Source organism: Leptodactylus fuscus, chromosome 1 (assembly GCF_031893055.1).
Source record: "Leptodactylus fuscus isolate aLepFus1 chromosome 1, aLepFus1.hap2, whole genome shotgun sequence".
NCBI classification, from domain to species: Eukaryota; Metazoa; Chordata; class Amphibia; order Anura; family Leptodactylidae; genus Leptodactylus; species Leptodactylus fuscus.
This window is the reverse complement of record NC_134265.1, coordinates 78,330,403-78,357,333: the sequence shown is the minus strand read 5'-3', so window position 1 is coordinate 78,357,333 and position 26,931 is coordinate 78,330,403. Positions and strand designations below refer to the sequence as shown.

Here is a 26,931-nt window from a genome sequence, read left to right as displayed (position 1 = left end):
AACCAGAAAGAGAAATCCCAGTGTCCATAAAGTACTGTAGAAATATTCAGGTTCCTGATTTTTACCTCTGTAGACACTGCAGCGGCACGCAGGCTGTCATGTACAGAATAGTAGTCTGTGTGAGCACTGTAGGCACATGTCCGTGTAAAATAAGTCAGAAGGGGGGTCCGCAGTGCATGGACAATACAGATTCTAATTTGCACATTTATAAGATCATCCCCCATACCAGGCGGTATTAGACTATTTTTCTCACAGCTATGTAACATTTAACAGTCAAATAGCAAAACCTGGACACTGACTAGATTAACAAACTGAACTGCACAAGCTTCACAGGCTCGCACTCCATTTATAATCTGCCGCCAGCCCTACTTCAGCTCATGCACTTCTTTCTCCCTCACAATCTAAATCAATCATCTTTAATGCATTTCTATAGGATCAGGTGTACTGACAGCTCTTTGGTTACTGTGACAGGGCTTTGGAGACCAAGGCTACATAAAGACACTATGTAATATGTAAATTAACCCCTTAGTGACTAAATTACTTTCGTACTTTCTACCGTTCGGTAGAAATCCCAGTTTTCTTCAGTATGCAAATGAGTTCTCTCACAGTACTGGTGGCGGGCCCCAGCGCTCAAACAGCACTGGGGGGCATCCCCAATGCTGTGAGAGAACTTTCCAGCGCCACCTCCATCTTCTTCAGGACCGGCCTCTGCACGTGTCTTGTTTGGCGCGGGCAGTAAAACTTCTAGGCCTCAGGCAGAGCTGACTGCACATGCCTGTGGCCAGAAGAAAAACGGCCGCTTACACAGCAAGTAAGCAGCCATTTTCTTGTGGCCTGTGGGCATGCGCAGTCAGCTCTGCCCTAGGCCTGAAGCCTAGAAGTTTGACCACCCGCACCGAAGACGACGTGTGAAGAGGCTGTTCCTGAAGAAGATAGAGGCGGCGCTGGAGAACATATTTGCATACCGACGAAAACTGGGATTTCTACCGAACTGCAGCACGGAGAACACATCTAAATGTAGGAGAAGAATAGCCTTTCTTAAGGCTATTCCTACGTATCAACGATATAAAAATTAGATTTTAATGGTAGAATCCGTTTAAGGGTATAACCAATGATTATTTCTGTCCAGCAGATAAGTGTTCACCTTCTTCATCTCTAAACAGCTGCTTCAACAGAGTTTCTAATGATTTTTTGTAATCCTCCAAAATCCAATATGCCATGCTGCGTACAAAAGGGTCAGGATGCATAGAAGACAGATTGGGTTCTCGGCCAGATGACTCGATGCCCAGTACTCGCTTTTGCAGGATTGATTTATAAGCTGAAGACTTTTCAAATTCAGATTCATAAAGTCTTGCTATCACAAGAGCAAGCTGGAGGTCATGTAGTTTTTCGAGACAAACCTGGAAGAAAAGAATACATGTTAAGTAACACACAGTGCACACTACCAGTCCCATGTGATACAAACCACATTCACAAATCTATTCATTTTGCTAATGAAAGGAAACCTGTAACATTGCAAATACAGTATTTGTGGGCAGTATTTTAGAGTACAGCAAACAGGCACACAGTTTAGTGAGAAAAGATTTAGAAAACCTGTTCATTCTATGCTTCATGTGGGCAGTCCTATTCATTCTCATACACAAAAGGCTACCACACATTTTTGAGACATTAGTTTTCTGGCATAAATGGCAGCATTTCTTGCCATTTTATAACCATGCCAGTGTGGAGCGGTCAGACTCATTTCTGATTGTTTACACCACAAAATGGCAGAATTAATACACGAAATCTTCTCCAGCTCCTTGCTGGACTGGAGGTCCATTCTGGCATGAGATTATCCCAAGACACACTACAATTATTAAGATGTCTGTCTATAAATAATTGTGGTGGATTGGAAGCCAGAGGAGTGTGCACTAAGACCAGAATTTTATAAATAAATGTGCTACTATGTATCAATCTGCTTAGCTCCATAACACGACACTGGAAGATTGTGTAACATTTTACAAGGCAATAGGAATTCATCATGCTCTTAAAATGTAACTTAATGCGTCCCGACCTCCACAGCATCCTTCAGAGATCCAGCAAGAAGGAAGAAAGCTGCAGAGTGCTCAAATCGCTGTTTGCCGAGTAGAGAGAAAGCATTCTTCAGAGCCGCTTTACGCCATCGCTCTTCACTGAAGTTGTTTCCGAAAAACTGAGTCATCTTTGCATCTTTCTGGGACCTAACAGAGAAATGCAGAGAAAGGGCAGGCTCTTGAAAATAAAGCAAATTATAGAAGATTTCACATGCCAAAAGCATTCTTAAGATTGTCCTTGTACGAAAGCTCCTGCCTTTTGTTAAAGCCTTTTACTAAGAGGACCAGATTCAGATGAAATTCCTTTGTCTTACCTGAGCACTGTCCTACTGATTATTTTTCATAAATATTGTTGCATGTTCGACTGAAGAGTGAAATCTCAAATGCTATGGCATACATATAGGCACATCTTGTCTGAACACTTCAAATTAGGCAATACAAGCACAAACTGCAACTCACCTGTACAACCCCCAGATCACAGCCTTCTTCTTCATCGCCAGGTAGAATATGGCAGCATCTAAGGGGTCATTGTTTTTCTGGAAAGCTGCCTTTGCAATCTGAAAAAAAGAAATGGAAATATAAAGACTATAGAATAGCAAAGAACAAACTAGATTTGAATACATTATACTAATAAAAGTTATTCTTTTGTATTAAACACCCCACAAGATGATATTTGAAAACAGTAAATGGCCCCAGTACCAGAAAAAAACGTAATTACAACAGTGCAATGTTCCAATTTCATCACCTAAATAATAAACCCCATGAGCTTTTTCAGCATACCTTTTCAATACATGTCCGTAAATTGTTTGCATTTCTCACCCACCAGCCTACCCCCATCGCTTTGAGCTCTGCCCAGGTGGGGTCTGCTTTCTGCATTGCTGGGAGTGTGGCAAGCAGCTCATCCTCAGCCACAGAATGAAAAGCCCATGCATAATGACTTGTAGACAATCCTAGAAAAGATGAACATAGAAACTAAAGATCAAGCTGACATCATTAAACCAACATTACCGTATATACTGTAGTATAAGCAGACCCGAATATAAGCAGAGACCTCTAATTTTACCACAAAAAACTGGGAAAACATATTGACTCAAGTATAAGCAGAGGGGAGGAAATCCACCATTGCAGATTAAAAAGTCTGGTCATGGGCATTGCAGCTTAGTAACTCCATGGGGATCATAGTAATAGCAGGTAACCCCATCATGGTCCTCACATTAACCCCCTGTGTGCCTCACATAAGAGTTACTGATATGTGGAACATATGGAGGTAATAATTGGCTATCTTCATAATTAAGGTCCCTCATTAGTATCCCCATGTGTCTCACATATTAGTAACCCTTATATGGGGCACACAGGGGTTAATATGAGGGACATGATGGGGTTAACTGTTATTAATGTGAGGCACATGGAGTTACAGAAACTAAATTAATAACCCCAAATGCCTGACATTAATAGGCAGAGTAACTAAAGGAAGGTCCCTGTGTGTCACTTTACTGTAGCTTCCTCTCCTCCATACAACAGACATCTTCCGTAAGACCCAATGAATCCTGGCCAGTCATCTGCAGGGTAGATGCTAAATCCTAGTGTGCTAAAGGACCTCTGATGACGTCATGACCGTGTGATCGGACTCTGGTGTGGGCGGAGCTACTAGGATTTAGACTCAACCTTATCTGCAGATGTTACATACCAGTGGCTACAGGCCCTTTGACATCAGTCACGTGACCTCATGACAAGCCAATCACAGAGCAGTAGCACTAAAGGACCTTCCCCTTTCAGGTCCTTCCAGTTTTCTGTGCTCCGTGGAGCCTGACTTGTGTATAAGACGAAAAGAGCTTTTTCAGCATGTAGAATGTGCTGAAAAAGTCGGCTTATACGCGAGTATATACGGTAATTAAATAAGTGAACCACAGGAGAACGCCTTTATTCTTTTCACGCAATGCATGACTAGCATAACATATGACAACCTCTTGTATATTTTTTTAAGGTCATAGCAATAAATAATTTAATAATGGTTTCATGTCTGGAAAATAAATGATGTGCACGGTCGCATTGACTACTTTGCGATCTTTCTTTACCTTGAAGAGAAAGTTGAGCTCTGTATAATGGAGGAAGGGTATTGGATAGAAATGTATGAAGACGAACAGCCAGAAGAAATTTCAGACCACATTCATCAAGGGTCTCGCCACCTGTAAGGAAGATTTAATCAATTTAGAAAAGAAAATTTGATGCAATAACTTTAACATAACATAAAATGCAAACACTGTATGTTCAGAATTAGGCCAGTTTAACACTGTTATTGATCCCAGAAACTGAAGATTGAAGTTAACGTTATATAGAAAGATTGACAGGTTTCATTATTTAGTAAAACTAACCCCTAACAGTTGTCTCAGACATGCTGCAAAACTACAACTCACCGAGTCTGTGGCCGCAAACTGAATGGTGTGCTCCAATGGATTTTGTTTTTACGATTTTCACTATATAGTAAAAATTACTATAAGCCTACCCACCGTAGTTTGTTTTTTTCTACAGCATTTTTGCTTCATTTTCTCTGCGTTTTTTCCTTCCCCTATTAAAATTTATGTTGAAAACCTTTGCAATTTTGCAGATACAATTAACATGCTGCGATTAAATAAAATTTCATTCCCTTTGCTGGTACTGTAAAACGTGTTTTTTCTTGTGTTTCCACAACCAGAGCCTTTTATAGTTTTTGTTATATTTTAATAACTTCACAAAAATCCAAAACTCTCCGCTGCAGATTCAGCTTAAAATTGTTGGAGAGAAAAAGTCCAGCAAGGAAGAGTTTTCTCTCTGCTAGTGTCAGTATAAAACTGGTGAAAACACGGCGGACCCCATTACAGTCTATGGGGTCTGTTGTTGTTCATTGGTAACCGCTTTTTAAAGGGGTATTCCCATCTCAAGGATCCTATCTATGCTGGTAGGTTATGTATATTGAAGACTTTTCCTAAATAGTTTTCCTCGTATATTGCTTTAGAAATGCTGCTTTGTTTGCCTGCTATGTGAACTTATGGAGACACTGTGTAAACAGTGGGAGGAATAACACCGGACCTGTGTAATAGAACAAGTGATGTCACACACTGCTCTGCAAGCAGGACAATCCGTTCAGCTAATTGCAGTTTGCTGATAGAGCTGATAATCATAAGTATTGTGATACTTCATAGTGTCCTATTCAGCAAGCTGGGGGGGGGGGGGATATAGGAAGTGAGAAGAGGAGACCAGCAGGCAAAGCTGAAACACAAAGATAGGAAAACTCCTTTAAACAGACAGATTCTCCACCTTTCAGGTCTTCCTGCAGGCGTGTACAGCGGAGAGCCGAACTCTAGTGTGAACCTAGCATAACAGTAAAGGTTTAGCAGATTACTAGCAGTTTTCCAGCAGTACAGGGGGAGTATACAAGAAAAAAAAAGCTCTAGATAGATATTTCTTACTTTAAGCTCCTCCTGGACATTTGTATCATTCTGTTTCTCATTCACTACTCTTCCTACTTCCCCATCCCCTCTCCACAAATTTCTATGAACTGCAGCCCATCTTCAGTAAAGACAGATTTGGTATTCAAATGATCAGTTTAGGAATCAGAAGAGGAGCTGGTATAAGGAGATAACTTTAAATGGTTACAATTCTTGAACACAGTACTGTAGTGAATGGGATTTTTTAAAATCTGATCTAAGGGGGCATTCACACTACCATCGGTGTCCGACAGGTAGTGTCCGCTGCTAATGTCCGTGTAAAATCTTGTGCGGACATAAGCAGCGGACACTAGCTGTGTCTGTGACATTTTGCATTGATTTAAATGGACATCGGGTGCGTTGTTTTGCAGTGCATGGGTGTCCTTAACTGTCCGTTCCCAAAGATGTTCGACTTTTCAAGCAGACAGCAAAACCTGACATGTAGGTTTTTTCTGTCCGCTTGAAAAGTCGGACATCTTTGGGAATGGACAGTTAAGGAAACTCACAGACAGTAAACGAACGCACCCGATGTCCATTTAAATCAATGCAAAATGTCACGGACACAGCTAGTGTCCGATGCTTATGTCCGCACAAGATATTTCATGGACATTAGCAGCGGACACTAGCTGTTGGACACCGACGGTAGTGTGAACGCCCCCTAAAAGCTAAACACCTGCATTGAATTCATGGCATGATGCAACATTTCAAAAACAAAAGGTCTTTTTTTTTTCTTTACATGTAGTTACAATGCAGTTTAATCTCAAAAGCCGTTCTATACTGCTTAGGCAATGGTGTGCGTGGAGCCCCAATGGTATCCATCACATGACGGATCGGGAAGAGTTCTGTGGCTTACATTATAAATAGAAACCACAATGATAGTGTGAATTCTAGCAGTGTACTCTAATCCAGATAGTTTAAGAAGAATATATTACCTTTATTGCGGTCTCTGCTTTCGCCAATATCTGTACTTGTTGTGGCAATAGTATCTACTAGAGCCATTAGGGACATCTGTTCAATACGTGTCAAACCAGGTAAGCTCGAATGCAGCAACTGTCTAGATAAAACCTTGGAATGTTCTGGCCCAAAGTAAGTGGGCCCGTACTGAGAGAGATCGATGACTTGTGGTTTACGGTTTTCCTCGTCTTCGTCTAATGGTCCAAGTTCTTCAGTGCTCAGAGACGGAAGCTGGAAGAGTTCGTCGTAGTTTTCATCATTTGGATTGCTATCAGATGCCTTGTTGGAGTTATTGTGATTGCTGGATTTCTCGACTGTGGATGCAAAGGAGGACTCTTCATCAGCAGCAAGAAGTGCATACAATGGTAGGGGAGGTACAGAGTCTATTTCTGTGTAATCTGCAGTCTCTGGCTTGCTGAACGTTTTGGGATCACGAGAAGTGCTTCCACTGGCACTAATAGAGAGTGATCGAAGCCTGCGCTCCGGGTTGTGTTCGTTGTCATTAATAGTGACTACTTCCCCTGCAATGCATTTTACTAGGTGAGCAAGGATAGCTTTTGCTCTGCGCACTTTTCCTAAATCCATCAATTCTAACAACTGCAATGGGTGATATTGAGGTAAAATTGGAAATAAAGCATGGGCTGCTTCAAAGAGTCCAAAGTCTTCCATCTCAGCAGGGAGATCATAAGCAGTTTTCTTTCCCATAAGCTTTTGTGCTAAGCTGGTCATGGACCTTGTCATAGCTTTCTTTGGTGGATAGAGACCAGATGCAACAGATTGGCTTTGCTTAACCAAATTTGTGATGGATGGAGTGCTTCCATTATAGGAATCTGTGCTGGATGAATCCTGTTTAGAAAAGGGCTGCCATTGGGAATAGACATGCATTTCACAATCCATCCCAACAACAAGTATACCATCCCTGACCCAAGACAAGGATACAGGTAAAGGAAGAGACCCTTCCACCGAAGACACTAAATCTACAGATCTCAACAATACAAATCGAGGCTGAGAAGTGTTTTTGGCAGTATCCCAGAGCTGCAATGCAAATTCATCCTGACAATGTTCTGGTAGTTTTCTTGCAACCTGTCCGTACATAAGTAGTTTGGAACCGATGCCAATGGTTAATATATGTGAACCATCCTCTCTTGACATCCAGTCCAAGCGAACTAAGTGTTTTGTGCTGGGTTGAAGCTGCTTGTTGGAAGATAGAAACACATCTTGCTTATTGTAAGCTACAAGATTATTGTCAATGCTAATCCCAGTCTCCAACATTGTACTTAGCTCGTCCAAATGAATAGTTTGTTCCAGAATCCAACAAGAGCCACCAGTGGATTCACATTCAAAGATGCTTACATGCATCAAAAATTCATGGGATGAATTGCTAGTTTTATTTGACGTCTGCTTAAAGGCTACTGCCAGGCAGTTGGTATGTGCACAGCTTACTTCTATAGGCCGGCCTGGTACACTCACAGCACTATTCTGCAAACCATCCTCATTCAGCAAAGGCCATTCTTCCCACAAGTATACAATGTCATTCTCCAAGTCAGATGGAGATAGTGAAAGGTCCGAATCCACTGAGCATCGCCAGAACCTCACTTTCCCATCAGAGCAAGAAGTAGCTAGCAGGTAAGGAGCATTACACACTGGGTATATTGAAGAACTACTGAGGTGCCCTGCAAATGAAACAGAAAAACACATTTTGGTTACCAAGTGCTCATGGAGAATTACCTTTGTAAACATCTTGTACACAGATTTTATCGCTGTTTTGTTTTAGATTCTACAGAGCATTGAGCGCTAAACATTTGGAGAGGAATTCAACATTGAATATGAAAACTTGTCTAGGGAAACAAAAATCATCAGGGTATGGTGAAAGTCTTCCATCTTCACAAATTAGATTGTGATACTTGGGATAGTGAGTAAAGACAATTACTAGAAAGCGCTGCAGAATAGCTCGGCGTTCTATATACAGAAGTAAGCAAAATAAATAAAGCAGAAGTCTTCTGGAAAACACATGTATACTTACATTTACAATTAGTCCTATACTGACAATTCCTGATATTGTCTGAAGTTGTTAAAATTCAGAAAAAAAAAAAAGATTTTAAAAAAGCTTTTTCTTTTTAAGCCAAACACCAGGGACCTGATAATGTCATTACACAGAAGATAAGTTGAATGACCTGGTTATAGAATTTGCCCTACTAGTAACAACTTTTCCCCTGTCCACAGGATAATAAAAGTGACTGCTAGGGGTCCAATCAATGGGTAACCAGTGATCAGGAAAGCAAGGGTTAGTGAAAGTCCCACGAGAAGGGAACAGGGGAGCACACACCGGGCCACCAATCCATTCACTTCTATAGGAAACTAACTACAATCTTCTATGTTCCTAACAAGGTGACCGAGTATGAGCACCACCGCTTCATTGATGTGGACACTCAGGAATGCCATTCTCATTAAAACTGAGGATAGGAGGAAATTGTTATTAATAGGAAAACCTCTTAAGGATGTACAACCTGCAATCTGTCATTACTGAAAAGGGCAGCACTAGATCTGGTTGTTTGGACAATCATGATACCTTGATCTGATGCTTTAGGGGAAATCTGGGAGTGTTCTGTGCTCATTGTGTGACTGTATAATTTGGGTACTATATGATACACAATCTGTGATTAGTGATCCAGTTATTTATATATTAGACAATAAAAATCTGATTATCCAATGTAAGACTGGAAGAAATGTAATATATGTTCCCCTACATATGTTCATGTATAAACCATTCCCTACCCTACACTGGAAATTTTAGATTCACCATACAATAGCAATGGAATTACCTGCAGATGGCTTAACACTAATAACTTCCACTCCTTCAGGCACACTTAGCTCTTTGCTATACACAAGCTCAGATGAAAGGGACATCTTGCTAGTACTCTGTAAATTGGCTTTACAGGTTTGGTATCTTTGAGTCAGCGGAGACTGAACCTTTTCTGAAGCAGAACAGAAAGAGTCATCTCTTTGTGGATTATTTTCTGATGAATTGGAGCCAGATTTTTCCTCTGTAAAATAGGAGAGTGAACACAGGATCAATTATAGAGTCTATTGAATGGTAAGACAAGAAGAAAGCAGAATTCTGAGAACTTGGCATCCTTAGGATTGTACTGTGGCCTCTACAAACTGCTGGTGGATATGGGTCAGACTCCCACCAATCTGATGCTCATAGCCAATCCACTGGAGCACCATTAACTCCATGGCTGTTTACAAAGTGTTTACATACCAAGTATAAGAAATACAAGCAATATTTTTTTTATGTAGATTGTGAGCCCCATATAGGGCTCACAATATAAATTTTTCCTATCAGTGTATCTTTGTATAATGGTAGGAAACCCATGCAAACACGGGGAGAACATACTAACTCTTTGCAGATGTTGTCCTTGGCAGGATTAGATCCCAGGACTCCAGCGCTGCAAGGCTGCAGTGCTAACCACTGAGCCACCGTCTTGCCCCCTAAATACAAGCACTGAACTGGGGCAGTGGGAAATAGGACCCTGCCCACAAGAATCACAAGGGAAGGTGGATGGCGACAAGTAGTAAGGGTGGAGTTTACTGATATATCATGAAGGCAGCAGGGTTACTGTGGGTTGTTGGATATTCTGAAGATGTGGGCTTTTAGGTTACATTTGAAAGTTTTTATCATGAGGGACGGTCTAATGAGTTGGGGTCGTGAGTTTCAATGTACACATGAGAGAAATGGCGGGATGGTTTCTAAAGAGTAGCAATAACTCTCTATAGACCTTGCATTAGAAAATTGGTGTCCTACAGACAAACAGTAACATACCCAAAGAGACTGGGATAGATTTCAGGTGTAATTTCCACATATGCAACACCGAGTGCTTGTTTTTTGTGCATTCGATTACCACCAAGTAGAATTTTTCAGAATACCCACTTTGAGAGTTATCTATGGAACAAAAAACAAAAACCCACAACTTAACAATTGCAATAACAAATCAGTGGTGAAATCTTCAAATGCTGTGGTACGACACGGTCATTATTTATAAACAGACACATTACTGTTAATACTCAACAAGCTTACGACAATGTTAAAACAGAACTAAAATAGCTCTGCTCAAAGACAGTCACATGCCTCTGCTTCCCACAAGCATGTGAAGTCACATTTCCTGCACTGCCGCTTATCAGTTCTCACACATCATCTTACTCAATAAAAGGTTTGTTCATTTCTTTGTGCTTTAGGTGTCCCTCTATATTGGCTTCAGGGTGAAACAACCAATGAAACAATTTACCAAGATTACTTGGAGGCATTTCCTATCTTGCTTTAATTCTAGACAGTCAGAAGCTCTTTAACAAAAAGCATTTCTTCTTTCGGATCTAAATCTAAAGTCAAACTATTAAAAGTAGCATAGGAAGAGCCAGAGAGGCCAGCACTTATCACAGCAAGGCTACTTCCATATGGCAGTCTTTTTTCCAGAGTGGAAACCATTGAGAGAGAAAAACTATCCCGGAAAGATTTATACTTGCTTTGTACCCACTCTCTGTCTTGGCTTACACATAAAAAATAACCAAAAATTTTGGCAAACCTAGCACTCAGCGGTTTTATAAAAATACAAAAAAAAAACAACAACTTTATTTAAACATCAACAAGTCAATACATAATAAGTTCAAAGAAAGACAGCCACAGTGCAGGAGAAAATTCCCCAATTTGGCAGACACTGGGCAAAATCATATCCAAACTGCTGCTACACAATTTTAAAATGGAAATAGTTATTGTGGCAATCACACTGAGAAAGAAAAAAAACAAAAAGATACATATATTTTAAATTACAAGTACCGGTAATTAGCTGATATGAGTAATCCAATAAGTTATACAAAAGCATTCATTATAGTGTATAAAGATTGCACACAATAAGACATAGTATCAATATCCTACAAGGAGACAGGGTGGTAATGATTAAATAATTGACCTGGAAACATCAAAGCACAGTGTTGTTTGCACATATGGGCAATAAGGTAGCGCAAATTCTTCATAGAATCACATCATATAGTGCTTACTAGTGATGAGCGAGCAGCACCCGACCAAACACCCCGCCGGCACAGGAACGCGTGCAATTGGCCAAACACCAAGGGGCCAAACGCACCGAATATACTTTTGATCTAGTGGCTACCTTATCCATATATGCTTGTCAACCTATTTTGTTCATGGCATTATCACTGTTATTGTTTGTTCCCTAATAAATTTTCACTTATCACTATACTTAGCGTGTGCAGCAGCATCTATTTTCAATTGTACAGGGGTCGAAGCACTCCAGTTCTGCTAGCACCATAATTTCGTTAAGAGTGTGTAGTACCATTGTTCACTGATAACTTCTTAACTAGGGAAGAAGTTGTGTTAGTGGATCATACATATGACAACTTCTTCTTCCTGGCAGTAGTATGGTTGTGTGTTTCATGCTATTAGGCTTATAATGGATTACAGGCCTGGTATGACGTGAAGGTTGTATTTTCGGTTATCAAGAAGTGGCTCCACCTGTGATCAACCCATACCATCACAAATAATATAAAAGATTACTACCAGAATCTGATAGAAGACCACTTATTCCAGATGACCCTGCTTTCTTCAGATTTCCCAGTATGAAGTCTTCTTGAAAGACATGTAACAGCTGGGTTTTTCTTCCATGCTAAACATAAAAGATATGGGAAACGTTAGCAGAAATTAAATTGGTCATCTAAGAACGTACAATGATGTTCATCAAGCTAAGCTTACCAGGTTGGTAATGGCATCCAGCTCAATGATACATCCTGGTCTAGCAGTAGACTGCTGACTGATGATGTTGAAAACCTCCCCAACATATTTCTGAAAATGAATATTATGAGTTATTAATAACAAGACTACTTTCTATTTGGGGATGAAATCTATATTATTTACCAGGAACACTTGAGTACTTACTGAGATATCGGGGTTGGATAACTCACATAGGAGCTTTTTAGCATCAATCACAGCTTGATATAATCTCAAATTCTGGCCATCACTTGCCACAAAACACGCGCTCGGAGAATTGCAGTACGTTCCTGAAATACAGACATTTGTGGTTATTTTACAGACAGGCAACCAAAACCTCACTAGTTAACCTATTCCAATGTAACCCATCACAGGTTTCATCTTTTTCGCCATTTTTTGTCATCTTTTCCTTACAAGAACCCAAACTTTTTACCTGTTCTCTTCACCTAGTCTTATAAGAGTTTATGACCATTTCACAGGTCACAATGTATTAAGGTTTCTACAAAATATTTGAAGGATGAAATGAAAAAGAAAACCTCTGCAATTCTGTTTCTTAGGCCTCATTTTCAAGGGGATGGCTGTGTAGTATATATTATATAAAACTATTAAACATGTCTGTAGATGTGACTATGTAAAGGTTTGTTTAATGTGGACAAGCTGTAATTTCTATTGATAAAAATTTGTCATATCCCCCCCCCCATTTCTTTGATGAGACAAGGTGTGAAGAAAAAAAAAAAAAAAAAAGTGTAATTTCTGACAACTTTAATTTTTTTTTATCTTGTGCATGCACAAACAACCCCCCCTCCCCAGATTTTAATAGTTTAGACATATGAACGCACAGACATACAGTCATGACCAAAAGTATTGAAAATGACCCAAATGATGATTTCCACAAACATTTAGATATTTTAGTCAGGTGTCTCTATGGTTACTGTTACTCAATATTCATAGTATTGCCCCTTACTTTTCAAGACTTCTGCAATTCACCTTGGAATGCTGGATATCAGATTCTCAGATGCCAAGATGGAAATACCACATAAAGTAGGAGGGGGCTTCAATAATATACTGCAATACTTCTGTAATGTGAGGCCTTGTGCTTTATCTAAGCCACTATCTGCCATGGCAATCGTTCAACATCCCACATGGTGAGGCACCCGATTAGAATGATAGAAGTACCCTGTGTAACTCCTTATAGATGCCACAGTCACTACACAACTTGACATCTAAGAGGATAAAAAGGCTAAGGTATATGTTCTTTCAGCCTAGTCTTTCCAGGTCTGTGTAAGATGCACAAATGGACCCTGCCGTGTATGAAACTGGTTCAGATCTGAGCATATGTCATAAAAATCTATAGGCCCAACTTCTGCTGTACATTTTTACCAGTTGATGCCAAGGATTTAGAAGAAAGCTTCACCGAGCAGTTCTAAACCATATGGCAATAGTAAATATTACAAAAGGTAAATCAGCAAAAATAAGTAAAACTCATTCTTAAAATGGAATAAATAAAAAGTGCTCACCTAGGCAATGACTTGGTATAAGAGTTGGCAACCAAGCAACATTTGAGAAGGCAGAAACATGAAGAGAATTTATACGAGCCAGCTCAGAAACTCCACCAGAAAAAGACAGAGGTCCAACAGGGTCCACCCTCCAGAGGATAAGTTCACTATACACCGCATTGGGGTCTTGCCAGATGTTGTCTGCTTCTATGCCATTGACATTACAATTAATATCTCCATGGGAAGAGTCATGGAACTCTCGGACACTGTTGTCTTCTACTGGTTGTAGAGCGTTGTGATGAGAAGTTGTTAACAGTAATGGCAGCACAGAATGACAGGCTAGGTCATTGAGATGAAAGCGATGACCACAGTATCTAGACTTATGAGAAATGCTGAGCACAGTAGAAAAGCCGGATTCTTCAGCAAAGCTAACCTGCCACTGGTTGAGTGACCCATCTGCATGCTTGGAAATCATCAAGACGTTAGGTGTGAAAATGCTCAGTTTTAGACTATTGGAGGATTTGTTTTGGCCAGCAGATATCAGCATTGAGGATGACCGTGCCATACTCTGAGGCTTTTGTTTACCCTGCTGAATAGCCAAGTCTACATTTTTGGTGCTGGCATACATCACAACACTCCTGCAGAGAGAATTAGCATCTCCGGTTGGGAAAGCTACTGGAATTCTGCATGAAAAAGACACCTAAACATAATACAAAAAACCAAAACACTGGTGAAAACATGAAGACTTTTCATAATCAGAATTGTAATGATATGCAAAGATGTTAAGAACATACCTGCACTTGCCGAAACATACCCGGCTGATATTCATCCAGCCAATCCACATGCCATACAAGCAAAGAGCCATCCACAGGATGAATACTAAACAACATGTCAGGATTCTTGTTCCATTCGGAAAGCAGGACTTCAATTTCATGATCAATAACAGATGACGGGAAGGAGACACAGGAAGAATTTGTGACAGACTTTTCACCATTCACTTCTTTCTTTTCAGTGGCCACTTTTGGATCACTTTCTCCAACATCATCATTTTCTAAATAAAAATAAATAAATAAAAAAAATAAAATAGAGAGAGAAGCTCTTAAAGGGGTTGTGTGGCAAAGCTGAACTTATGAATATATATGTTTTGTAAAACTAAATAGATCACTGGAATTCAGACCCAGCCATATAACTTCCCTCTCCCAGTCTGTGTTTTTGACATGATAATAGGGGCTGCCTGGTTCACGTCGTTCCTTTTTTAGGTCAACCCTGTTCAAAGTCAGCTACTCAAGTAATGGGCTCCAGAGACTCTGACTCTTAGCTCCCTTTCATAAAACGAAACTAAAACCGCTACACCATCACTAAATATATTCCTTTCAGGAGCACAAAAATATTTCAAGTTTATTCATTAAGAAATAAGAACAGAAATTGGCAAGTAACAATAGTATAATCCAGAGACCAATTTTTGCAAGCTGGAAAAAAAACATATAAACATTAATTTCCATTTTATTTTTCTGCAAAGACATCAGAAAGCACATTTCAGGCAAAGCTGAGGGCAGCGAATATGCAGATACCGCTGTAGGAAATCAGAGCTGTGGAGTTGAATTCAGGAGACATTTTAAAAAAAAAATATATATATAATGAATCATTTTATTTGGTACCATATATACTCAAGTATAAGCCGAATTTATCAGCACAGATTTTGTGCAGAAAAAGCCCCCCCTCAGCTTATACTTAAGTCAGCAAAACAATTTTTTTAAATTTTTTTTTTAAGGGGGAGGGTCTATGACCAGCTGCGATATCAATATATAGAATCTCCCATAAAATGGTGGAAAAAAAAAAAAGAAGCTTTAAAAAAAATTAAAAGTTCTAAATCACCCCTTTCCCTAGAATAGACACAAAAGTAGAGAATGACTGTCAAACACATTAAGTATCCCTGTGTCTGACAGTGCCCGGTCTACTGAATATAGGGGATCTGCAAGGGTTAATAGGAACACTGCAGATACCCTATATTCAGCCAGACTGAATTCCAAGTTGGGGGGGGGGGGACACAAAAAAAAAAAAAAAAAAAAAAACAGTCCTCAAGCTCAGGGAAGGGGCAGACAGTCAACCAAAACACCCCCTCCCCTTCCCCAGCACTTACTGCACCCAAAAACTCCAACCATTTTAATTTTTGAAATTTTCCAGTAGCTGCTGCATTTTTCACACTCGGCTTATACTCAAGTCAATAAGTTTTCCCAGTATCTTCAAGAATCCTCTAACCAAGCAACCTAGCACTATGAATTAGCAACTATAAATCGAATGGAAGACCCTGTGGAGTATTTTTTTTCCCTTTTGTTTCTATTGTTAAAACATGATCAAGATTCAAGACCTGGAATTTCCTGTGTGGACATGTGCCTGTTACCATCCCCCCACGAGCTAAGGACAGCATGGTCACCATGAGGCAGACAAAGTTGGAGGAGAAACCTGCATGGAAGTGTGGATTTCTTCTTTCAAGGAGATGATTTTGGAGTCTATTGAGATCTCACTACCTACCAAAGAACTACTGCATGTTATTTTGATAGCTGCATATGTTCCCCACCTCTGTAAAAAAAAAAATGTTTTATCTGCCATGATCTTGTATGTGTTTTCTCTCTTGTTATATACTACTGTACCATCTATGAAACTGTATCACTGAAATTTCCCCATTGTGGGACTATTAAAGGATCTTATCTAGCTATTTTTTCTGCTTTAGACGTCGGAATAGGCTTTAGAAAGGCTATTCGTCTCTTACCTTTAGACGTGGTCTCCGCTGCGCAGTTCCTTAGAAATCCCGGTTTTTGTATGCTAATGAGTTCTCTCGCAGCAATGGGGGTGGGCCCCAGCACTCAAACGCGATGGAGGCATCCCCACTGCTGCCCAAGAACTCTCTCCAGCGACACCTCCATCTTCAACAGCAACCCCGTCTTCTTCCAGCTGGGGTCACAGTCCGCTCTTGTGCGCATGCGCAGTACGCTCCTGTAGTTCTCCGTACAACTACAGGAGCGTACTGAGTGGAGTGTGACTCCAGCTGGAAGAAGACGCGGTTGCTGTTGAAGATGGAGGTGGCACTTGAGAGTTCTCTGGCAGTAGTGGGGACACACCCATCAACGTTTGAGCGCTGGGGCCTGCCCCCATTGCTGTGAGAAAGCTCATTAGCATACCGAGAATTGCAAAAAAACCCCAAAAAAACAGGATTGCTAAGGAACGGCGCCACGGAGACCACGTCTAAAGTCTAAAGGTAAAAGAGGAGTAGTCTTTCTAAAGGCTATTCCGACATCTAAAGCAGAAAAAAATAGCTATTTAGTGGTAGAATCCCTTTAATTTTACCACGCACACCAGGACTTATATGAAATTTGCCTAGACTCACCACATTCTACAATACTAAAAATCATCCACTGTTACATGCATGAGAACAGGAAAAATTGCACTTCTACAGGATTTGGCACCAAATCTGACAAGTGTGAGTCTTTGCTTAAATGAAGAATGCAATGGCCAGTGACAATCCTATGCAAATCCACAGCAGCCACAATCCTCACAGACCGCTGTTTTATGAGACCCTTGCCTTCACAAGCAATGGGAGTTACTGGAAAACTATACACTACATTTTAGGAAGAGTAAAGTTACCGTGAATTGGCAAATGGGGTCGGGGGCTTGTTCTGCCAACTGGTGAGAGCACTGGGAGTGGAACCTCATCCAATAAGGCATTTATGGCATACCCAGCGAATTTGTTTAAACGTTTATGAAGGGAATACCTAACTTTTTAGCACAGAAGTGAATATAAGAGGTTTGCAAAAGCCTAGTTTTTTTGTAGTTTTAAAACTACACCAACAATTGTGTTGTAAAATTCCAGGCTAAGGAGTCGGCAGAGGCCAAAACCACCACCTACAACTCCTATTTTTTCACAGCCTGATATCTCCTGCTCAGAGTCTGACTCTTTTATAAATGGCTGACAGTTGGGTCAGTCAGAATCAGTAAAGACCCTCCAATTCATTAAAAGCCTGTCACTGACTTACTATGAACTTTATAAAAAAATAAATAAAATATAAACTTTTTTTTCCTGACTCAGACTACATAGCTCAGGTCCTCATGGTCTCAGATAGTGTATAATGTATCAGCTTGGTGTATCTGTAACAATTAAGTGTTTATTTTGGTTTACTCAATTTCTTTTTGCTTATGTTAGTATTTTGGGTTTTTTTTGGAGTGCATCTATATTTAATGAAAGTTTCAGAACTAAAAGAGACCTTCAAACATACAAACCTTCATCTGAATTCCCCTCAACCTGGTTTGCTTCTTCAGCATTGGCTTCTAAAGACTGCTGTTCAAAGCTCTTCTTCAGCTGTTGAAGGAAGACTTCCATTGACAAGGAAAAATGCAGTTCCTTGTTATTTAGCCAGTGTACAACAAAAGGTCCATTTTTTTCTTCTGTTTCTCCAAGACTCATTGATGATATTGAAGGAAGAAGAGGAATGTCTGTGGAGATAAAGGGTCTTAAATAAATGGGCACACATATCAAATGAAAGAGAGAACACTGGTGCAATGTGCATTTCAAACCCCGTGTAAAATATATTCACATCTGCACTGGGGGCTTCATAAGAAATTCCATCTAAAATGGAAAACAGCGAGACAGTCATTAGGGTACCGCTAAGCACGGCTGGCAAGTCATATGGCAGGCTAAGACTAAGTTCACATCTGAACTGGAGGCTCTGTTGAAGAAAATACCAGAAAATGGCAATGAGAAAAGTCCTGCATGGAGGACTTTTCTCTCTGCCGCTTTCAGTATGCAAACAGTGGACACCCATCAGACCATTATAGTCAACGGTGGCCACGTAACCGTAGTTTTAGTGGTCCAGCGCTCAGTTGTTCAGATCCACCGGGGTATCTGAATTTAGTATCCCTTAAACTGGGTAAAAATGCAACAAATAGATAGTTTTCTGTTACACTGTGGAGAAATCATTCCACAGGCTCCAGAAGAAGGAATAATAATGGAGAATGTACAAAGAAATATTTGTGAAATATCACTACAAGAAAAGAAGATGGTGCACCGTGCATAAGCAACAGAACATAAAAAAAGGAATAGAAAATGGTAATAAAGTCAACCGGCTGATCCATAAAAGCCCGCAGCAGTTCTACGCAATACACGGCTCTCACCTGTGGCTGGATTGATGCTGGCTGCAATGTGAAAGTGGCAAAGTGCATTCCCATGGAAAGGTGTATTCCGATGAACCTCATGAGCATCTTGCTGGTGAGGAGGGTATCCAGTATGTGCTACCAGTGCTAAGGACCTTCTCCTTCCTCTTCGAAAATGTCTCAAATTTAACTGTGCGTAGGAAAGTGCAAAGTAGTTATTTCTTTATTGGGAGCCTTTAATTTTTACTTGCCAACTTTACACAATGTTGTAAAAGAAACACTGGGACCTCTTCCACTTTCCAGTAATATATAGGCTTTCTGTAATGGATTCTAACCCTACAAATGCATTAAGGAGGACCTGATGGCTCTCCTGACATGCCTGATTTTAGTAAACGCCTGTATAGGTATGTATGCATGTAGTACCGTGTTGGCCAGAAAAAAAATCCTTGCAACATTTCATACTTTTGTGTCAAAAACATAAATGTATTGGAGGTAGAATTATAACCAAGCACAGAAGCTCTTACTACAGGCTTTTTCAAATGGATGGCTGATGATATTGGAAAGCATTAGCAAGATGGTATGTCCTTGTACAGGTTTATAAATCCAGGTGTTAACAGTGAGCCCTTTTATTAATGATTGGAACCTCATATTGAGCTTGAATTCCCACATTTTTCTCTCTGTGAAGTATCTTTCACGTGCTGTGCTCTCAGTCATTTACTTGTATATGTGATTCCGTTTTACAAGGATAGTAAAAACAACAACAGAATGAGTACCCTATATGTAATACAGCTAAGATTACATACTACATTTTTACACATTTATGAAATTTTAATAATGCCCAAAAGAGAAGAGCGTGTGTGTGTGTGTGTGTGTGGGGGATGACTTTCCATCGGGCTGGTTGTCAGAGAAAAATTCAGATAAATGCTAACCATGAGAATATGGGAAAGTTTTTCAATGCTGCAAGACAAATAGGTTCATCATTTTGTTGTCAGCTGGAGGGAGGTAATCTACATACAAAAGGGTAAGCATCCAGCTGTAATGGATTTGGTGGTTAGTGGTGGTGGAGGGGGAGTGGTAAGGGTTGGGAAACTGAGAGAAGACTTTGGCCGTCTCAAGGCTGAGTCTTAATTTTCTGACACAGTTTGCAGTTTTGCAACAGGTGATACATTCTATTCTAAGAAAATTTACCAATATGTTTGATTAGTCGCTATAACTCAGGGGTAGGCAACCTTCGGCACTCCAGCTGTCGTAAAACTACAACTCCCAGCATGCATACTTGCTCTGCTGTTCCTGGGACTCCTATAGAAGTGAATGGAGCATGTTGGGAGTTGTAGTTTCACAGCAGCTGGAGCGGTGAAGGTTGCCAATTCCTGCTATAACTTGTAGAAGCACCACTGACTTCTGAAACCCATAAATACCCAGAAAACCATATATTTACAGATTTGTGATAAAGAAAAAAAAAAATACAATAGCCCTGAATGACATAACTGCAGTTCCCAGGTCTCACCTCCAGTGCACTTTGCACACGCTCTTTACTTGATGGATTTCTTTTGAAGTTATTATTTAAGCCGTCTGGCTCAATTTTCTGGCTGAATCCATCGCCACATAAAAGGCTATCATTGGGCAGCAATGTTTCTGCCCAGAGTCGACAGACATTGTCCTTGCAGCAGGTGAGAAGTACATTACATACAGAGCCCCTGTAAGGTAAAAAAAATAAATAAATAAAAAATAATAATATTTCTTTAAATGTTTAGAATTTTTCTTTTTTTTTTGTAAGCCAAGCTAAAATGCTTAGGGAGCCTCAAAATCAGCTTCACTTTCAGCACAGTTTTTGGAGTTTTTGGCACTCTCTGCTGTTTTTACAGCCTCCCACCAACTTCAGTGAAATTTGAGGCATTTTATCAAGGATTGATCAAGCTAGGAATCAAGCGGCTCTTAGAGCAGTCGAAACAACGTAGAAAGCTGATCATCAACGCCAACAACACGCTCATAATATAGCGTCCCAGCGAGCTGCTGAGATGCCAGAACAATCACAGGTACGGTGCGAGGAACAAGTTCAGCGGCAGGCCAGCTTGACAGCTGCCAAAACGCCAGAGCATCGATCGACACCAATAACATGCTCATTATATCGAGTCCCAGCCAGCTGCTGAGATGCCGGAACAATCCCAGGCACAGCAAGAGGAATGAGTTCAGCGGCAGGCCAGCTTGAGAGCTGCCAAAATGCCGGAAGCAGGTGGCTCATCAATGCCAACAACATGCAGACAAAAGCTAGTTGTATAATAATTTTTAAAAAATGTAGGTGTTTTTACATGCATTTTCTAATAACGTTTTGGATGGCTTTTTAAGTTTTTTAAGACTGATCTAGTTGTTAAAAATTTATTCTCTGACATTTATAAAAATGAGGTGTGAACAGAGCCTGAATTGGTTCTATACTTGAAACCGTAATGAACTAAAACAACTACTTTAAAAAGAAAAAAAAACACATTGTGATGCCGCTGGCTATCAGCAGTGTAATGTATCACTGTGCAGTGTCACTGTTTGTGCCTTGAAAACAACTTTGTCAGCTGGAAAAGAAAAAAGCTAGGAAGAATAACATTTCCTTTTAGTATATCAGTATTACTATGCCTGGGCTTCCTCCATCTGCATAATACAAGATGAGCGGTTTCCCAGCTTCATGCACAGAGAAAACTCTGGTTGCTGCTTCATATATCACAGGTATTCTTTAACAATATATGGCAATATACAAGTGCGAGGAACTAGCAAGTGTGTTACTATTACTATCAAAAGCTTGCACTGACCGTGGCATAAATTTACTTGTCTTTCTCCACGAAAACCCAGTTACTGCTCGAGGATGTGCCAGGTAGATAAAAGAAAAATCCACTTCTCCTTGACCTTCTTTCTCTGGGCTGGTAACTGGAGAAGACACAGCTGAGTGCCAACTTTCAGTATTGTACCAGACCTTTACCAGGCAGTCATCCTGTGAGGTGCAACCAAATACATGGTTGATGGGAGAAATAAAAACAAGGAATTAAAGATAATTGACCAATGTCCACCATTCTGAAAACTTTCATCTAATAAGAGATGAAAATTAAAGAGGTTGTCCAAGTGCTTAAAAAAATTGGGGAAAGGTAGGAAATGGTATAAAACAAAAAGCAAATGGGTGCAGTGGTGAGGAGCTGAATTGGAAGTGATAACATAAGCAATGCTTCAAGTTTTACAAAAAACATTTAAAATAAAAAAAAAAACACACAAAAACCAGACAAAAAAACTACCTCACCTTTCCAGCTGTTGCAAAAAATTCTCCATCTGGGGAGAACTTCATTAAATGGACTGAAAATGCTGTTCTGCAAAATCAAGGAGATAAAGCTTCACTTTCATGGCAAGCAAATAGTTGTGAAAAATCATGTGAAAAAAAAAAATGCTCTTCCCCTTCCCTGGTAAGCGTGACATTGGGAATTAGAATTGATGACTACTTGACAATCCTTATGTAAAGTACCTATAAAGCAGGCTGACAATGGTCTGCTATCCTTACTGCAAAGATACCCACTTGGGCACCAGAATGTATTTGTAGTCTGTAAGCCCTCATGGTCACGGCCATGTGTACTAGGATGTCACTCATGTTTCTTTCACTTTTTACTTAATTCCAGGCTACTGTACACAAAGAACAATAGAAGACTCCATTAAAATTCAATAGTGTCAAAAATAAACAGTTCTACATAGGAACTTATTTGTAAATAAACTCACTTCCCCATCCCATCTGGAGTTTTATCATTCATCAAGCCTGCAAGGTATGTCTAGAGCTACACAGCAACTTCTGGTCCCCAATACTGAGATCACAAACATTGCCGGGTTGAACGTAACATGTTTAGCGTTATGTTACAGCATTAAGATGGACTGTTTGGACTTTTAGGTAAAGCTAATGCTATTTACGGTATATAACTTACTTGCACTGCCATATGCATGTCCAGTTGGCAAAGTCAGAGTCCGACTTCTCCTGAGAATCATCATTGGATAACTTGTCTACAGTTACATTGGACCAGAGCTGGAGACTGTTCGAGCCAGTTAACAGACGTGTACCTAAAAAAATCATGATGTGTTCAGAAAGTCAATCTTCTTGCACCAAGGCCACTTTCTCAATGCAGCATATCTTGGTCAACGTGAAGTTTATATTTTTCAGCCAGACACAAAAGTGGGTTCAAAACATGGTAAATAAGCTGCAAAATACTTTCCAAAATACTGCAGTGTGAAAGTGGATTTGGGATTATTGAGATATTCAAGGTAGGTGATAAAGGCAACAAACTGAATAGATGTCCTTGTACAAAACTGCTGCTTACCTGTTGGGTCCCAAGTTAAATTATGTGCAACAGAGTCCAAGACTATGTGCCCACTTTTTTGCCACTGAGAGTTAACTCCCTAAGGAAAAAAAATGGAATTGTTAGTATTTTCTCATTTACTAATTGTCAGCACTTTAAAAGAAATGGGTTACCAGGAAATAACCCATCGTATAAATCCTGTTTTAAAACAGATTTTTAAGAAATGTTGGTTTTTATTTTTCCATGTTACTATTGTTTATTTTTGCACATTATAGTTAAAAAAATTAAATCTATCTATCTACCAATCTATGCATCTTAAAAATCTTGCAATTCCAACTCTTGCCAACAAACCTAAAATAATTTGTGATCTGCTGTCTCCTAGGTATGGATGGACTATGGGCTATAGACACAATAGTCTGGAGAAGACCCTTTTATGGGAGGGGAGTTTTCTAGACATGCTCTGAGACCTTTGTTTTTCCAGTCAGAGTCCTATATATGGGGCAAATTGTTCTTCATAATGGTACCATTTATTAATCTGTACAATGAACTGGGAAGCTGCAAAATTCAGAATTGGGTGGAAATAGAGAAAAAGTGCATTTGTGCAAATTTTATGGGCTTAGTTTTTACAGCGTTCACTCTGCAGCCAAAATGACATGTGAACTGTATTCTATGTTTCTGTACAATTTCGGAGATACCAAAATTTATATAATTACTTACATTTTAACCCTTTAACAAAAATCTAAAACTTTGCAAATAAATAACTAAATACATTTTTCAAACAGTTGCCACTTTATGACACACCTATCTTTTTTAATATTTCTGTGGACAGGGAAGCATAGGGAGCCTTTTTTGCAGGGTCACATGTACTTTTTACTTATGCCATTTGGGGGATTGTCTATTGCTTTCATCACTTTTTATTCAAATCTTTATCAGAGGCGAAATAGTGAAAAAACAGCGGTTCTGCACTTTTGATTTTTTCAGTTCACACCAGATTTCGGGAGTTTGCTTGGGGACCCCTTGAACGGAAACCTTTACGCATTAAAAAGCAGTTACCTGGGAAACCTGCGGATCCCATACACTATAATGGGGTCCGTGTGGTTTCCACACGAAACATGTCGAGAGAAAAATTGTGCTTGCAGTACTTTTCTCTCTACGTTTCATGCGGATACAGAGCGGAATCCACATGGACCCATTATAGCCTATGGGGTCCACGTCTTCCCTGAAGGTAACCACTTTTTAAAAACGTATAGGTTTCCGTTCGGGCAGTCCGATTGGGGACCCAAACGCTGATATGAACTGAGCCTAAGGTGAGAAAAATATTTGATAATACAAGTTTATAGATCCGGCATTTTTCGACAATGGGAAACCTAACGTGTACGCGCTTTACAGTGGTTTTTTTTTAACTTTTAAAGGTATTCTAGGGAAAGTATGATCTTGAACCCCAAGGAGTCTTATCACTAATATGCTGAAGCAAACAGCCTGTAATACAAATGCCAGATAAGGCAGAGCTTTCAACAGAAAATGTGCAGGTACTGATTGCGGGTATTAGCGGCTATGGCGGCCACTCAGCTCTACTATATATATTTAAATACCCAACAAACCCCGGTATTATTAACGTGGATGTCAGGAAAGGGTTAACTCAACACATTTCAAAGGTGACAATGGATATGGCTCTACTTCCTATTATACCTCTGACAAAAAAGACTGCTGCAGAAAACTGAAAAATGCCAATAAACAACAACTTTGGCTCCTTTTCCAACTTCAGATGAAATTTGGCCAATCTTTGTACTCGTGGGTAGAAATCCTTAATGCATAGCTTTCAGACAACTTATGATTTTGTGGCAGCTTTTATGTTAATACGTTTTGTAATATTTTCTGTATTAATCCTCCTTTCTGTGAAATCCTGCATTTTTTCGCCCTTTACTTTGCTTCTCTATAGAGAGCTGTCCCTGACTTTCACGGTGTACAGTGTACATGCTGTCTGACATGGAGAAAATTAGGGTGGGGGAGGGTCACTTCAAACGGCTATATCTCAGACATTATAAAAATGCAGAAACTTCCCTTTGGAGTCATATGAAAGAGGGGAATCTTATCTTTCATAATAGGAATCACATTTGCCCTAATAGAAAAAGCCCTTTCAACACTAAACACTTTGTAGAAAAGCAGAAGTGTCACCTCTTGCTGGTTATCTATGATGTATAGACTTACTTGTAATGGGGCATTCTTCTGTTTCAGCAGATTTACTGGTTCAAAAATGCAAATCACATTGTTGTACGATGCTGCAATCTGGAAAACACAGCCATTAGTTATCTCCTTGTAACGCCTTGTTTGGTTACATTATGCTATTTTTTCATCATAAAGTTTTTTAAACAAACCATTTATTTTTAAAAATTACTTTCATACTTTAAAGATGTCTTTTCATGTCTTCATCCTTTGCATTATTATATAGCGCTAGAAAGCAGACTGCTGTCAGAGGGGGCGTTCCTCACTGCTCAGCAAAGACAATGAACTTTAAAAGTTCATTCACAGAGGAAAATGGTGAGGAATTTGGTCTGGAATTTCAGCTTTGAAAAAAAAAGCCTTTCTGCTAGCAGAAAAAGGAACCCATTGAAGTCAATGGGAGGCTTTTTTTTTTTCAGCACTGAAACTTCACACCAAATTCTTCACCGTTTTCCTCCGTGTGATTGGACCCTAAGAAACACCCCCTCTGACAATACAAGGCTATGTTAGAATGCAGTTGGGGATGGGGGGGGAGGTATTCCTCACAGCTCATTGACGACGTAGCCTTTTAAGGCCTACCCTCCTGGCAGTGGGTTGTTAATCGGTCGATAGCTCCAGCATTGGGGCACATATGGGGAAAGCGGACAGTGTGCTGAATTCAGTGCACTGTCAGTAGGAGCTGACCAGAGAACTATAGATAGCTCCAATCTAATAAAATATTCTCTCAGCATTTACACTGAGGACCAGCCATTGGCCTCATCAGCTTGGAATGAACAGTGTTGCTTGTAATAAGTAGGGGGGTTATTATATTCACAGAAATCGAAGGCTATTGTTATTTTCAATATCTAAAACTAACCCAACTATCTGGCATTGTACTATTTTTTAATTAACTACACAAGATCAAATAATAAAGCTTGCAGTGTGAACTGTCAGAATATTTTATTCATTAGGGTCTTTTCCTTCCAGCCCCTTACAAATATCTTGCTTTCCTCCTTCACCTTCCTTCTGACATCCTCCAATCAGTTAAGGATTTGGTTATCAAACCCGTGCCGCATCCCCTCCCCACACACACTTCCCCATTCCCACCAAATGCATAGCGAAATCTCTTGAATATACATAATAGTCAATATCAGGAGGCTCTCCTTCTACATGATACAATGTAGATCAATTCATTGCTTTCATTGTCTTCAATGATTAAAGCTTCCTATGTTTTTATGGTTTTCAAGCAGGCTTTTAGACAGAGAGTGATAGAGATAACAGCACAAATTTCGATTTATCTTTTTCCTATTTTCTTACATTATTTACTTTCTGTAAACTTGTGCTTGAACCAGTCACCAGAAAGTAGCGCAAACTAAGCTTAGGCTACATTCACAGCTGCAGTGGAGTCCACCTGATGTAAAGTTCATCTAAAAATCGCAGATAAAACAGTTCGGCAAGTTCATCCGGCAATGTGGCTTAAAACACAAGGAATACCTGACAGACATCATT

General features: G+C 39.8%; 1 protein-coding gene across 1 annotated transcript in view; it reads right to left on the bottom strand.

Annotated features, from left to right (window-relative positions):
* DMXL1 (Dmx like 1) overlaps nucleotides 1-26,931 on the bottom strand; it is a 98,866-nt gene that overhangs the window by 41,211 nt on the left and 30,724 nt on the right. Inside the window, exons 3-24 of the mRNA XM_075272123.1 lie at nucleotides 25,432-25,509; nucleotides 23,245-23,323; nucleotides 22,855-22,987; nucleotides 22,188-22,254; nucleotides 21,709-21,887; nucleotides 20,418-20,607; nucleotides 18,932-19,100; nucleotides 18,041-18,253; nucleotides 14,560-14,816; nucleotides 13,787-14,465; nucleotides 12,438-12,559; nucleotides 12,255-12,344; nucleotides 12,063-12,168; nucleotides 10,314-10,433; nucleotides 9,313-9,534; nucleotides 8,514-8,552; nucleotides 6,469-8,163; nucleotides 4,148-4,258; nucleotides 2,853-3,022; nucleotides 2,532-2,629; nucleotides 2,054-2,219; nucleotides 1,145-1,400 (exon numbers count right to left, since the gene is read on the bottom strand). Coding sequence (XP_075128224.1) covers nucleotides 1,145-1,400; nucleotides 2,054-2,219; nucleotides 2,532-2,629; nucleotides 2,853-3,022; nucleotides 4,148-4,258; nucleotides 6,469-8,163; nucleotides 8,514-8,552; nucleotides 9,313-9,534; nucleotides 10,314-10,433; nucleotides 12,063-12,168; nucleotides 12,255-12,344; nucleotides 12,438-12,559; nucleotides 13,787-14,465; nucleotides 14,560-14,816; nucleotides 18,041-18,253; nucleotides 18,932-19,100; nucleotides 20,418-20,607; nucleotides 21,709-21,887; nucleotides 22,188-22,254; nucleotides 22,855-22,987; nucleotides 23,245-23,323; nucleotides 25,432-25,509 — 5,239 coding nt within the window. The remainder of the gene's footprint in view (nucleotides 1-1,144; nucleotides 1,401-2,053; nucleotides 2,220-2,531; nucleotides 2,630-2,852; nucleotides 3,023-4,147; nucleotides 4,259-6,468; nucleotides 8,164-8,513; nucleotides 8,553-9,312; nucleotides 9,535-10,313; nucleotides 10,434-12,062; nucleotides 12,169-12,254; nucleotides 12,345-12,437; nucleotides 12,560-13,786; nucleotides 14,466-14,559; nucleotides 14,817-18,040; nucleotides 18,254-18,931; nucleotides 19,101-20,417; nucleotides 20,608-21,708; nucleotides 21,888-22,187; nucleotides 22,255-22,854; nucleotides 22,988-23,244; nucleotides 23,324-25,431; nucleotides 25,510-26,931) is intronic.